Source organism: Centroberyx affinis, unplaced genomic scaffold (assembly GCF_046629955.1).
Source record: "Centroberyx affinis isolate AG114_WGS23_722 - 3 ecotype Tasmania unplaced genomic scaffold, CSIRO-AGI_Caff_v1 ptg005391l_1, whole genome shotgun sequence".
NCBI classification, from domain to species: domain Eukaryota; kingdom Metazoa; phylum Chordata; class Actinopteri; order Beryciformes; family Berycidae; genus Centroberyx; species Centroberyx affinis.
In genome coordinates this window covers 1-15115 of record NW_027282696.1, presented here as the reverse complement: position 1 = coordinate 15115, position 15115 = coordinate 1, and the positions used below count along the sequence as shown (strand labels likewise).

General features: G+C 42.6%; 1 protein-coding gene across 1 annotated transcript; it reads right to left on the bottom strand.

Annotated features, from left to right (window-relative positions):
* Positions 1 to 3495: 3495 nt before the first annotated feature.
* Positions 3496 to 15112, bottom strand: LOC139667256 (protein Jade-1-like; the record flags this gene model as incomplete). The annotated part of the gene is made up of 7 exons (XM_071546703.1): positions 3496 to 5498; positions 6301 to 6418; positions 8328 to 8936; positions 10518 to 10634; positions 11961 to 12128; positions 13403 to 13614; positions 14962 to 15112. Coding segments are annotated over 7 exons (2502 nt in total), but the record flags the coding sequence as incomplete, so codon positions are not given.
* Positions 15113 to 15115: the final 3 nt, after the last annotated feature.

Below are 15115 nucleotides of genomic sequence, written 5' to 3'. Positions count from 1 at the left end.
AAACCGTTAATCTACCTACCTGTCCAGAGGATGAGGGGATGAGGGAAAAGTATTTAAAAAAAAAAAAAAAAAAAAAGTACGCCGCTGAAATCTTCCTCCCATCTCTAGAGAGGAGGGGTTCTTGTTTTCTCTCCTGGCTCTTCAAACCGCCGTCTGATGTTTAAAAAAACAAAACAAAAAAAAAAACACTACTGGGGCGTTTCGGGCGGGGGTCAGAGGTCGCGCCGCCATCCGCTCGGCGCCAAACGAGAAGATAAATGAAGGAATAGGAGTGATTCTCTTGAACTTTTTTTTTTTTTTTTTTTGGAGTCAAAATCCTTAAGGTGCTGTTTTCACTTTCCGCTGAAGCCGCCCTTTAGTGTCTGAAATCAAGATATCAGCGGTGAGACTGACTTGCTGGTTGTTTATGCGGCCTGGCTAGTTTTTTTTTTTATGAATGAATTCACTCTTCAGGCTTTGTTGACATCTCGAGTTCAGTGAGTGAACGTCGCAGCGGCTGAGGTTTGACCTTTGACCCCGAACCAGACCAAGTACCACCATACCACAGAAAACATTTCAGATGCAGGTTTAACGGCACAAAGGCCGGTCTGCTTTTCACTGTGGTCATGGGAAACATTTTGGGTGCTTTTAGCTATACTTGAAGGATTACATGATTCCTTTTTATGGATGAAGTAAATTCTCCAACCTTTTTTGGGCTTGTGAAACCCTTTTAAAAAACCCTTTGGATGGACAAAAAAAACAAACAGCCTTGTTTTTAGCTTGACCACCATGCTGACAAGTTCACAATTTGGAGACGCATTTTCACTTCATTCTGCTAGTAAAATGTGGCTTTTGAATGCATCCGTTTGCCTATTTGAACGCCACCAATGCTGCTGTCTTGTATTTAAAACATGGATTCAAGGATCTGCTCCCAACACCAGGTGCTTCCCTGCATCAAACATAGATGATGATGCTTTATATTTCCAGAAATCTTCTCTCCTAAGGGTTCGGTGTGGTGATACTTGGGTAACATTGAAGTACAGTTCAGCTCTACCAGCCAGGTAATAAAACCCAGCGGTCAGTAATGAGTTAAAAGGTTTTCTTCCAGCAACATTGAGACAACAGACGCAACTTGTGGCTGTGCCTTTTGTAGTCTTTTTTTTTTTTTGTTTGTTTGTAAACTTAATTCATGTTGGAATCTGAATCGGTCCAGACGGCTTGTATCGTGTTTTTGTCTTTATTGTTCTTGGGGTCTGTTTTTTTTTTTTCCCTCATTCTCTTTCTCAACGTGTCATTGCCCGTTCAAGTTTAAAAACTAGATTTGTTTTTGAGCTGTACAGACCCAACAGGAGAACGTTTTTATAATTGCACCTTTTTTTTTTTTTTTTTTTTTAGTATTTTAATTTCCCAAGGCATGAGCGGGACACACGTCCGTTCCAGAGGTGCAGCGAGTCTCGTACAAGTATTTTGAACTTCGACTTCCTATATATCTTCATCCTAACCTTGATTGTGATGAGTGAATGTAGTCAAGCCAGTTATTTTTGTAAGCACTGTAATTCCCTGTAGAGCTGAAGTGTAATGTGTGCTTAGGGGTTTCATTCTGTAACTACTGTCATAGTAAACCAGAGACTAATATGTACATAATGTATAAGTGGTAATAGTGATGCATCTATTGTAAATATCATACAATTTTCTTGATTGTATGTTTTTGTTTTTTTTCCCGATGCGATGCAGTGCTGATATACTTTTGTGCAGGATTTCACAATCTGTTGAATCGTGCAATAAAAAGTGTTCAAACATGCATCTCCTGCCTGCAGCCTGGTGGCCTTTTTATTATCAGAATCCAAGATTAACTGTTTATCACCAATGCCAAGAGGTCCTGTCCTCTCCACTCTGTCTGCAGCTCCTGGAAAAGTCTCATCTAAATTATAAATGCAAAGCCTCAATAGTCCTTGAGTATTGTTAAATTCAGTGTCGGAGGTCTTGAGAGGTTTCTTGATGCAAAATCAGCCCGGTCACTCAAACCTTTATTAGAAATTAGCTGATTCTGACAGGACTACACTTTCATTTTTTTTCATTTCAGTAGTGAGATCAGACTATTTGACTCTAACTGGCATTAAAATGGTCTTAAAAGTCTTAGGTTTAAGGTGATGAAACTTGACACTTTAGGTTTTATTGAGGATACATTCAGGGCTTGACACTGTTAATGGCACATAGAGCTGCAACGATTAATCGATTAGTTTTTCAACTATTCAATTAATTGACAACTATTTTGATACTTGATTAATCGGTTTGAGTAATTTTTTAAAGAAAAATAAGTCAAAATTCTCTGATTCCAGCTTCTTAAATGTGAATATTTTCTGGTTTCTTTCCTCCTCTATGACAGTAAACTGAATATCTTTGGGTTGTGGACAAAACAAGACATTTGAGGACGTCATCTTGGGCTTTGGGAAACATTGATCCACATTTTTCACCATTTTCTGACATTTTATAGACCAAACAACTAATCCATAAATCGAGAAAATAATCGACAAGGAAAATGATCGTTAGTTGCAGCCCTAATGGCACAGTGGCTGGTTCAACCCAAAACTGACCAGTCACAGTATTTTTTTTTTTTTCTCCAAATGATGGTTGGTCAAATTGTCTGATAGAAGAGGAAATTCATCATCCTCAGCCAAAATTTACCATCTTTAGGCTGGTAGCTGGTGATGATGTCCCACTTAGGATACATTCTTACTCTATTCCCCCTATTTACACATGATAGAAATATAAAACATCCTACCAAAATGGGTTTGATCAATATTAGATTTTGAACATTTTTAGGCTATTATATTTATATATTTTTAAGGAATTGACAGAATATTGATTTAACGTTTTTTTAGCTGGGGAAAGTCGACTGAACATGGAGGCTCTTTTTTCAGGAGCACCCTGCTTCACATTCACACCGGGAGACGCTCAGTGCACCCAGGCCCTCTGCTGTCAGTCACTGGGAACTCCACTGGGACAGCTGGGCGTTAACGCTGCGTTCAAGACACACTGGGAACTTGGAAACTTGCTAGCTCAGAATAGGAAAAATCCATTTGAATTGCCCTCCAACTCCTAATTTCTACTGGGAAAGTTGGGACACTCGTTCTGTGGTGTTGCGTTAATTTAAATCAACATGGAAGTATTAGATTATGAATGGTAAGAACCAAAAATAAGAGCATGGCTTTTCAATACTTTCAAGTTTCTGTTTGTGCATGGCATATTTTAAGATTGATTAATGCAGTTGGATACTTGCTGCATGGAAAGCAGCCAAAAAAACACAGCTTTACTTCAGGCGTCCATATTGTTCCCTACACTCTGGGAAGTTAGAGATTCCAAGTTCCCAGTTTCCTTGAACGCAGCATAAGCACCTCGCTCAAGTTCACCTTTTTTCAGCCCGTCTGTGGGGGGGGGGGGATACAAACTGGCAACCTTCAGGTCACATGACTGCATTTACATCATCAGACACAAAACGGATCAAATGGTGCCGCCTCAAATCCTCCAGAATTTTATTCCTCTTTAAGACAAGACAAAACAAGATTCATTTTGCATAACAGTAGTACAGCAGCGGCCGAAGGTACAAAATGCTTTTTTCAGTGTAAAAATAACTCTACTCATACCTCAAACCTGTGCCGTCCTCTCTTAGTGCAAACGCTTCAAATAAAAGATAGGCACATGATGGATACGATATCGCAGTTCAATTACACTTAAGTGCTGATGACAACTAAAACGTCATTCGTTAATTCCTTTTTGAAAAATTCCCCGTTGGTAAATTCATGAAGGGCAACAATCACAGCCTAATGAGGTTTGGATATAGACTGACGGAAGCTGGCGTTTAAATAACGATAAAAGCTGTGCAGTGTTTCTTGTTTCATAATACTTCTCTAAACTGTCGACGTCTGAAGGAAGCTTGATAAAAAGCGGAGTCCTATTGCGGTAACAGCATGAAGAATCTGTGTTTTAGCTTTTCCTACTAAGTGCAACTGACTCATGGCCAAGTGTAATACTATGTCAAAAACAAATTACATCGCAAGCTTATGGTCCCAAGCAACAATCACAACTTTTTCCTAGTTGAAGCTTTTGCTTGTAAATAGCTGAGCAAGAGTTAAGTGGCAACTTGACATCTTTCTACTTCAAGGAAAAATAAAAACTAGCTGAAAATAAAAGTAAAAAGTAAAATATTTCCCAAATTTTACATATGTTACAAATAAAAAATAAATATCAGCTCTGTTTCAATCTAGGCATTTCAATGATTTTTCGAGAAAAATAAAGATACAAAGAGAGAGAGAGAGAGAGAGACCATCGTTCTGTTCCGACCGACCGACACAGTGCAGCTTATTTCAGTGTGGCTCCGCCCCCGCCGCGGCATCAGGAGGCCAGCACGCCTCGCCGGATGATGTCAGAGCCGTAGCGGCGGCCGAGGGACGCGTCGCCCCTCAGCTGGTGGGAGTGGCAGCGCTTCAGGCAGGGCTCCACCTCGCCGTCGGCCGGCTTGGCGTCGGGGGCGAAGGCGTCGCTCTCGGTCCCGGTGCGGAGCCGCGTCCTCGGATACGACGGCTCCGGCGTGTTGGTCAGAGGCCGGAGGAGCGGCTTGCGCGGCTCCGGCTCCTCCGGCGCCTCCTGCTCCTCCGGCGCCGTCGCCGGCCTCTCGCTCCTCTTGGGGATCCTGAACTTCCCCCAGTTTTTAAGATGGCTGCCCACGGGCCCGTTGGATGCGTGGGAGCCGTTGGTCTGGGCGGCGTGGGATTTTCTCAGCCAGCCGTTGGGTTTGGCGGCGGCGGCGGCGGCAGCGGGGGCGGAGTCTGGGACCACGCCGGTCCTGTTGAGTTTAGTGTTGGCTGCAGAGTCCAGAGAGACTTGGCTTTTTTTGGCCATTCCTGCGGCGGAGAAGTAGTCGTCGGAGTCGGAGGATCTGATGTCGACCAGCCTGATGGACACCGTCTTCTCGATGTGTTTGGACCCCGGCTTGTTCTTCGTCAGGACGGGAGAGCTTTCCGTGAGGCCGCTCCTCCTCTTCCTCCTCCTCTCCTCCTGCTCCTGGTCGTTCTCTCGTTTCCGCCGGCTCAGCGCCGCGTCGTCCCGGCCCTCCTCCTGCTCCTCCCTCCTCGGCCCTCTCCTGCTCTCGGGCTTGTGCGGCTTGACGTGGTTCGTTTCCTGACCGACCTCCGGCTTCTGAAGCCTCGGGTACTGAAACCCCGGGTTTTCCTCAAAGATCTGAGCTCTGGTGAAGCTCGCCGCCTCGACGGACCCGGGCTCTTTGATCCGGACGCCGTCGCTGTCCATCGTTTCCAGCGGTTTGCTGAAACTGTCCCTCTTACTGTGTGTGTGTGGCGAGTCAGGAAGGCCTTTTCTGTGGCTGCTTTTCCTCTTCTCCTGCTTCAAGGAGCTTCGTTTGCTCTTCAGGCCGGAGTGGCCCCACGGGGAGCGAGACGAGCTCTGTGTGGACAACCAGCTCAGGGAGAACAGCTTCTCCAGATCCTTCGCTGAGGGATCGCCTGCAACAGAGAGAGACAGGATTCAGCAGGAGACAGATTAGACAAAGCTGCTCTCAGCTGCAGCACACATTCAGGGAACATGGCAAGGAAATTAGAGCTGCAACGATTAATTGATTAGTTGTCAACTATTAAATTAATCACCAACTATTTTGATAATCGATTAATCAGTTTGAGTAATTTTTTAAGTTTTCTCTGATTCCAGCTTCTTAAATGTGAATATTTTCTGGTTTCTTTACTCCTCTATGACAGTAAACTGAATATCTTTGGGTTGTGGACAAAACAAGACATTTGAGGACGTCATCTTGGGCTTTGGGAAACACTGATCCACATTTTTCACCATTTTCTGACATTTTATAGACCAAACAACTAATCGATTAATCGAGAAAATAATCGACAGATTAATCGACAATGAAAATAATTGTTAGTTGCAGCCCTAATCTAGACCAAAAATGGCATGTAGGGATGTTAAGAGGCAGGGAAATCAGGAATTTCTACTGTGAATAGGTCAATCAAAAATGGGAGTATACTGCTCAAAAAAACTCAGAAACTCATCATTTTGCATCAGTCACAGACAAGTAAAACACAAACAAGTGACTAGAACATGACCGAATGTTATGTTGTTACATGCTAAAGTGTCAAAGTAACAAAGCCTGTCAGCCACAGCAAACATTTACCAGCATTTGGTTGGTGGCTGGTGGTCATTTCTGATCCTGACTGTAACTCTCTTGATAAAACCGTCCACTGAATGGCCTGTGTTACGCTGTGTTCTGTCACCAAGGTAAAGTCGTGTCCCTCCACTCACCGGTGAGCAGCTCGTGGTCCAGCAGTCTGACTTGGTGCTGGAAGATTTGCTCCTGGACTCTCCACAGCGAGCGCTTCATCTTCTCCCGGCGAGTCACCATGTAGGTCAGGTTACGGACCTGAAGGTCAGGAGAGTGGAAAATGAATACATATGATCTGAGGTAACTGGGTGGGTGAAAGTGAGCGTGTGACTGCAGCTATTAACTGGGCAGCTCTCATCACAGATGTTTAGTTCAGTTAGACCCACGAAACCTCCACAAGACTGAATGTTAAGTTTTGGGATCCCACAACCGCCGCTCCTTATACCAGCTCAACACTGATCAGAACCAAGCATGTGACCAGGAAGACAGAAAGCAGGAGAGAGCGTCTCCTATTTGAACTGGCCGGGCGTAACGTGACCAAAAACCAAAACTGAGAAATCAAATCCCTGGAACACAGATCAAGATGGAGAGCTTAGTTCAAAGAAATTTCCTATTCTAGGACTAGGAAAGACTGTGAACCTGGAAGATTCCTCAGACAGAGCAGTGCCGTACATAAACATTCAGAACTATGTTCAGTGGTGGAAGAAGTATTCAGATCTTTGACTTAAAAGTAGCAATACCACAGTGTAAAAATACTTTGTTACAAGCAAAAGTCCTGCATTCAAAATCTTACTTAAGTCAAAGTACAAAAGTAATCGCATCAAAATATACTTAAAGTAGCAAAAGTAAAAGTAGTCATTATGCAGAATGGCCCATTTCAGAATCATATATATCATGTTATTGGACTATAATTATTGATGCATTAATGTGTTCATCACTTTAATGTTGCAGCTGGTAAAGGTGGAGCTCATTTTAATTACTTTATATACTGCTGGGTAGCTTAACCTTTAAAAATATATCATAATTTATTAGTTGATTTATAATTTGTATGAATAATCTAAATCTGCAAAGTAACTAGTAACTAAAGCTGTCAAATAAATGTAGTGGAGTAAAAAGTACAATATTTCCCTCTGAAATGTAGTGGAGTAGAAGTATAAAGTAGCATGAAATGGAAATACTCATGTAAAGTACAAGTACCTCTAAATTGTACTTAGGTACAGTATTTGAGTAAATGCACTAAGTTACATTCCACCACTGACTATGTTAGTAGTAACTGAACATCCACCAACAGAAGAACTCATGGCATTATTGAACTCTACTTAACAGTACAGAGATGGAGGATAGTGGCCCAGACTAACAGACTCATGTTCAACAGATTAACTAATCAACTGAGAAAACTATTGAAAAACTACAGCAGGCGTCACCAAATGGACAGATTAATACTTCACTGTAATCACAAATGTGGTGCCTGATAGTTAGTATTTAATGGTAATTAGTTAAAGAAAAAGTTGTAATATGAGTCTGCCACACTTAGTAAAATTATCCATCTTACTATGGATATCAATAATCAAAAAGCTCTCCTGCTTCTTCAGTAAGTTCAAACGTAAGGAGTACTTTATAGCTTTCTCTTTTAAATTCTACTTTTTATATTCTGATCATATCTGTGTGAAATATATTTTGGGATTTTGCAGATCACTTTTTATATACTGCTGGTTTTTCATCTTCTAAATCACTTCTTCCAACAGCTTTACAGACTGAACTTAAACTGTTGCTTTTTACTTTGTTACACAGGAAATCTTGTCTCATTTACTTTTTTCTTCAACTTATTTTTTTTTGTACTAACTACTTTTTGTTGTTGTCTTAACTGATGCTTTACATTTACTATGCTTTGATTTTTGGGTAACTGTAAAGCTTAGTTTTTAAAAGTGCTATAAAAATATCTAACAGTAATGATATCCTTAACAATAAGATGCTATAAACAAGCACAAGGTTTTTTTTCCACTACTCTCAGTATTTATTAAAACTGTTGCTGTGTAGGAAGATGGCAGGTCAGCAGGCTTTCATCCTCATTTCTTGATATCTCTGTCCTGCACCACCTGGCCTCTGCCCCTCCCTCTGCTCTTGTGGGTCGGGGGTGGGGGGGTGGGGGGGCAGAGTGGACACCTACCCTCTCCAGGTCCTGGCGGAGGTGCGTGAAGAGCTGCAGGCGGCGGAGCAGCACCTCCTGCTCGCGGCGCGCCAGACTCTCCTCCTCGTCCTTCTTGGGCGTGAGGAGCGGCTGGTTGAAGTTGGCTTTGCGTTTGAGCTTCCAGTACTGGTAGAGGAAGTCCACGGCCTCCTGGGGCAGCTTCAGCTGCTCCGCCACCTCCTCCGCCTCCACGAACTGGAAGAAGTCCTCCTCCAGCTCCTGCAGCTTCAGCTTGCGGAGGTTGACCCTCTTCTCCTCCTGCTGGCGGCTGCTGATCCCCTCCGGGTCGCCGGGGCTTCTGGCGGCGAGCTGGGGAGCGACGGAGGAGGAGAAGGAGGAGGAGGAGGAGGCGTCTTCCTCCCCTCTCACCCTGCCCCGCCTCCTGCCCTTCTTGTCCCCGACGCCCTCCTTCTCCTCCTCGCCTCCCGAGTCTCGGTCCCTGGACTCGCCCCCCTCCAGCCCCGAGTGTTTGGGGCAGTAGGACTTGAACTTGACCTCGTCCTCCTCTGTGAGGATAGTGTTCATCTCCAGGCTGGCGTGGAGGCCGCACGTCACGTGGAAGGCGGTCCGGCAGTTCTTCGCTGAGCACTGCAGGAGCAAAACAAACAAAGACGGACATTCAGACATTTAACACATGAAATTTCTTTCAATTGCTCTGTTCCTAAAGACCGAATTTCCACAAGACTGAGAAAGTCAAAAGTCAATGCCTCATGCATAATTCTAAAAACAGTAGACACCCACCATCACTGGAGACATGGAAGGCATTCTACTACTGCTGCAGCTATTACTGCTAATACAACTGCTACTGCATGGCATAGACATCAAGGCAAACTTTATATATCACATTTCATACTAAAGACAAATTCAGTGTGCTTCACATAAAACACAAAATACATAATTTGTCAGGTAAAATGACATTATCAACACATAAAACTAATGTAAAACTAATGTAAGGTCTAATCAAAATCTGCCTACTATCACCTTAAAAATATCACAAGAATTAAAGAATTCATGTCCAAGCAGGACCTTGAAAGACTTGTTCATGCATTTATTTTTAGTAGGCTTGACTGCTGTAACAGTGTCTTTACAGGTCTCTCTAAAAAAGCTATTAGACAACTGCAGCTCATCCAGAATGCTGCTGCCAGGGTTTGAACCAGGACTAAGAACATGGACCACATCACACCAGTGCTGAGATCACTGCACTGGCTTCCTGTGTGCCAAAGAATTGAGTTTAAAATTCTGTTGCATGTTTATAAAGCACTTAATGGTTTAGAGAGAAGCAGCTTTTAGTCTTTATGCTCCTCAGGCCTGGAACAAACTTCCAGAACTCCACTTTACAATCTTTTAAATCAGGGCTTAAAACGTTTCTGTTCGCCAGGGCTTTTTAAGAAATCTAGGGCAACACTCATCTGCACTGTAATATTTATTTATATCTTTTTTATTTTCTTTTAAATGTGATTTTAATGCACTTTTCTAATCCTCTTTGTCTTTTCTTTTATCTGTCTATTTCACTTGATTTGAACTGCACTAGTTTACTTTTTAAGTCTTTTATCTTGTGGATTTCTTGTCTGTACTTTTGCACTTTTTAACTGTACATTTTTTACCTTTACTGTATTTTTTATTACTCTGTAAAGCACTTTGAATTGCCTCAGTGTATGAAATGTGCTATACAAACAAAGCTGCCTTGCCTTGCCTAATCTAAGGTACTAATACTGCAACTGCTGCTACAGCTGCTGCTACTACTACTACTACTGTTACTACTACTGCTAACATTATTACTACTGCTGCTATTACTACCATTACTACTACTACTACTGCCGTTACTACTACTGCTATTTCTACTCCTCATTAGCGATGCACCGATCAGTCAGCTCTCTCTCCTTACTGACCCGTCAAATCATTAAAATCTCATTTCCCACATTTAGTTGTTTGTAACAGAGGTGACAGATACAACGGATCGTCTGTTGCGATCACACTGGAGAGCTTGTTGACATTTCTCAGTGACACAGGAGCTGTTGTGTGTTATTAATATAGAGCGGGTCCCACCTTGCTTTTCACGTCTCAGTAAATGTCATCAACGGTTATTTGTTTGTGCAGCAGTGACACTGCTCTGTGTGTGTCTGTGTGTGTGTGCGTGTGTGCGTGTGTGTGTGTAATCTGAGTCTCTACCTGTATGCACGCTCCGGTCTTCTCCTTACATAGGCAGCAGATCAGAGCCCATCTGTTGCTGGGAATGTGGGACACGTTGGTGATCGGCTCCATCTTCTCTGGATTCCCGATGCTCACCTACCAGAGGGATTGGACAAATATGAGCACAGATGGTGTTGACTGACTTAGCAATGCAAATAACACACAGCATACGCCATGTGGTGGACGCCTGCTTCCAAACCGTCTTACAGCACCATGTGTGCCGAAAACGTTCAGTCTGGGAGGTCGCCCCCCAACCCTGACAGTGTTGGTGCTTCGCAGTCTGGATGAGTTTCACAGTGCAAACAGCTGTTAGTGTTTCATGCTGTGTGCACCAATAAATATGTTAAATCTGAGTATTGCATCCAGTCAGTTTATTCCCCAATTTTAGATGCGCTACCTCACTCTTCTTTAAACAGTCGTATTGGATTTTATGTTTTTTGACTCAACACTACTCACACATGTTAGAATTTAATATAAAATCAATATATCATGGCATAAAGATTGTTCGGAGTTGTGAATGATCTGCAATGGGAACAGGAAGACATTTATAGAGTCTTTTTATGCAGAAAGTTTGTGCTTACAATCAAACCTGAGACAGTTGATCACAAAAATGATATTGATATAAAAATCTGTGGTTTACAAGTTTACAATTTCCTCCAATTTTCTGTCATTTAGCAAAAGCTAAAAACAAATTTCAGTCATAAACCTAGATATGGATTTGGGCTGAAAGATTTTGAAAAAATATCTAATTGCGAATATTTTGACTGATATTGCAATTGCGATATGATTTGCGATATTAGAGGGAATGATAATTTTTACATCATTATTCTCATTTTCATTGAAAAACGTATTCAAATTATTATGGTGTGTATTCAAATATTGCGCCTCCTGCGATTTGAAAATTGCAGTAGGCCATATTGCGATTTCGATAAAATTTAGATTGTTCAGCCCTAATATGGATACTATAGATATATTAACAATTGTGTTTTATCATATTTGTTGAAATGATCAAAGCAATGGATGGATGGAATCTAGAATTAAGTCAAGCATGTTTTATAATGAATGCGTCCCGCTGCATCCTTTTTTATAGATAAAAATAACATCAGCAGTGCTGCAGGGTCCGAAAAGTATCAGACAGCAGGAACATTTGTCTTTAGTGTATAAATCGTTAAGGATCACCACCACACTGACTGGGAACTTCTTCAGATGTTAACATCTGAATGCCTCAGTTATATCCGGTCTTTGACGTTTGACGATTTTTGTCCTTACTGGCCACCGTACACTCTCTGCTGGTGAACCAAGCAAAGCAAACAAATGACTCTGTATCAAGCAGGCTTCTGATTGGCTGTCTGTTAAGCTGCTCGACACACAAATTCTGTAGCGTTTGGATGGTGTTTTTAAAGTGAAAGGTTCTGTATTCACCTCTGGAATCCACAAGGCACAGCTGACATGGACCCACTTGGTCCCGCTGCGGGTCGGCTTCATGGCTCCGCCCTTCTTCGGACACAGCTGGCACTTGGGCAGGATGCCGAGGGCGCAGATCCGGCACAGCCAGCTGCCCTTGGGGACCTTCTGGATGCCGTAACACGCCTGTCGTCCACAACACAAACAAACAACGCGGCTCAGCTTCCAGAGAGCAAGCCGAAATCAATACGGCATGAACGGACAAACCCAGAGAGAGAAGGAGGGAGAGAGTGAGAAAGAGGGGAAAGTGTGTGTGTGTGTGTGTGTGTGTGTGTGTCAGATGAAACCACCAGAACCGATCTCTGAAACATAAGATACTTCATTTTCATTTTGCTTTTTACCACAGCGTCAGGCCTGTCAGAAAAAGTGAGACACTATCACTATCATTTTCTACAAATCCAGTGTGTTATTTACTGAGCAGTGTGCAAGTTCTGTTCCTCTTTGTTTTTTCTCTTTAGATTTTGTTCATTTTTGTCTAATTTCAGCCACCATCCTTCATCGTGTGAAGTTACGATAAAAAGCTCTGCCTCTTGACTCCTTCTGCACGATGCTTTGTTTATATTTCTTCATATTATTTTTTTTACTCTGACTGTTATCAAAGTGGTGGGTTTATTATTGGTAATACAACTGCTATTTTATTGATCCCACAGTAGGAAACTACATCACTGAGACACTAAACGCGAAAAATCGACACATTACAAGTTTCTGTTCATGTCGAATTTCAGGTATTCAGCTGATGCTCTGATCCAAAGTGACTTAAAATGAGTGTAACAGTAAAATTAATTTAAGCTCCCACAGCGCCAACGTTAGAAGTAACTAATAGGGAAGTACGCAAAGTTCAAGTCAATATATAGCAAAAGGAAAAGTAAGAATAATGAATAAATGTGACCCAACATGGAAAAACAGGCACATTGTGGGAGATAGTTTTTGATTTCATACATTCTTGATATTTGCATTCAGAGCTTTAAAATGGTATATTACACCAGTGATTCTCAACCTTTTTCATATCAAGGACCCCTAATTTAGTCCACATTAGGGCCACAGACTCCCATTTGATGAGATTTTGTCTCTCAGACCCAAATTGTTAGATATGATTTTGTCCATAACTCTTGTAGGTAGAGAGATAACAGAGAAACCATGATCAAAACAGTCATTCTTCCACATTCTCTAATTGTGTTCACTTCTTGCAAATGAAATAACACTGAAGGTTAACAATTCATCAGTTTGTTGGGGACCCTCTCGGACCCTACTCAAGGACCCCCCGGTGGTCCCCGGAACCCCACGTTGAGAACCACTGCATCAATAAATTATTTTGTTTGAATTCTAAATGATTACACTGTGTTTTTTTTTCTCTCCTGTAAAGTCAAAAAGGAGCCCGTGTGCTCCTTCGCGCCTCTGACCTGGTGGACGCAGATGTTGCACTTGTCGCAGAACACCATCTCGTTGTTGTCCTCCCCGTCCGGCGACTGGCACACGTCACACACCACGTCCTCGTCGTACTCGATGCCCAGCCCCTCCTCCGTCTCCATGGCGTGCGTCATGTTGTCGTGGCAGCGGCGCTCGAACTCCTCCATCGCCCTCTCCATGGTGATCTCGTCCAGCGGCGGCAGGCCTGCGAAACAACACCGATGTTTTTCCACCTCGCTTCTCGCCAATCTGTCCTTGTTTGCTTTGTTGTTATGTAACCCGGTTTTCACTCATGACTGATGCTTTTTTTTTTTTTTCTACTAGTGCCATTACTGCTGTTATTATTAAACTAAACTACGTCACTACATCAGTGGTCAGCAGGCAATTTTCTAAGTGATTCAGCGCTCTGGCCTTGCTCTGACTCAAAACATTTCTCTCGTCTTTTCAGAAACAAAACGCAGGACAAACCCAAGATGACACAGCAGCACCAATGTTCTCTGATTGGTTGGAAACAGGTCAATCACTCCTTAATTCAGCCTGACAGTGCCATCCAATACATCTGATATAACAGGATTACAACTTCCCGAGTTCCAGCTCCAAGCTTCAGACCGAATGATTAATAACTCAAGCAAAATAACTGCTTCAATGTCTGGGGAAATTCAACTTGAAGAATGTACTTTGTTGTTTTTCTTAGTCATTTAGCTTTTATCCAAAGCAACAACGAGTGCCACAGACAGAACGAGCTTAAATTCCTACATTGACTGACATTACAAGAGAGGGTCAGAGTCACACTGCACTGATAATATATTAGATCAGAGAAGTGCTGGGAAAAGAAACATGAAAAGTGAGGTAGTAAAGGGGAAGAAAAGACTTATTTTTTTTTCCCAGAACATTAGTGTTACTGAAATAGCAGTGCAGACAGTCCGGACTGTTTTGAATAACAGGAAATTAACCCGCTGCATGGAGCCGCACAGAACGACAAATCATACACTAGCTGGCGGACACGTTCAGCCAAAGCATCTTCATATATTTCAATAGAATAATAACATAACAACTCAAGGTTTGCGTTTAAGGAATTGAACTAATGCTCTTGGGATCAATTACATTACCCCCCGTTTTCCTCCGTGTTCATTTATCTAAAACTAAAGTTAATTGTAGTCGAGATGTTTTGAAAGTAAATGATTTTGTTATGATTAGAAGACATTTTTAGCACGACAACCTCAACTTGAAACGTAGCTTCTAGACCCAAATCGTGACACACATGGGGGGGAAAAAAACTAGAATTATCGCCCTAAAGCACCACAGCTGCATAAAACGACAGATGAAACACTGCATTACATTATGATATTAGATTACAAAAGGAAGATTCACCCACAGGGCAGAAAAACACCTTTCATAAACTGACACTTTCACTATTTTCGTATCCAAATGTGATATTTTAAATGGAGTAGGAGCTCTGAATGACAGCTGGTTGGCAGACAAACCCTAACCCAAAACCTTCCCAGCAGTTGTCCGGTGACTTGTGTGACCCCGCCCACCACCCCCCACTCACCCATCTCGGTGAACTCTGCGTTGATGACGTGCAGCCAGGCCACGTCCTCCTCGTTCAGGTCGTAGCGGCACATGCCCTCGGCCAGCGTGCGGATGTCCACGTAGCCCAGCGCCTCGGAGCCCGACGTCCGGATCAGCTTCTTGGGCTTGGTGAA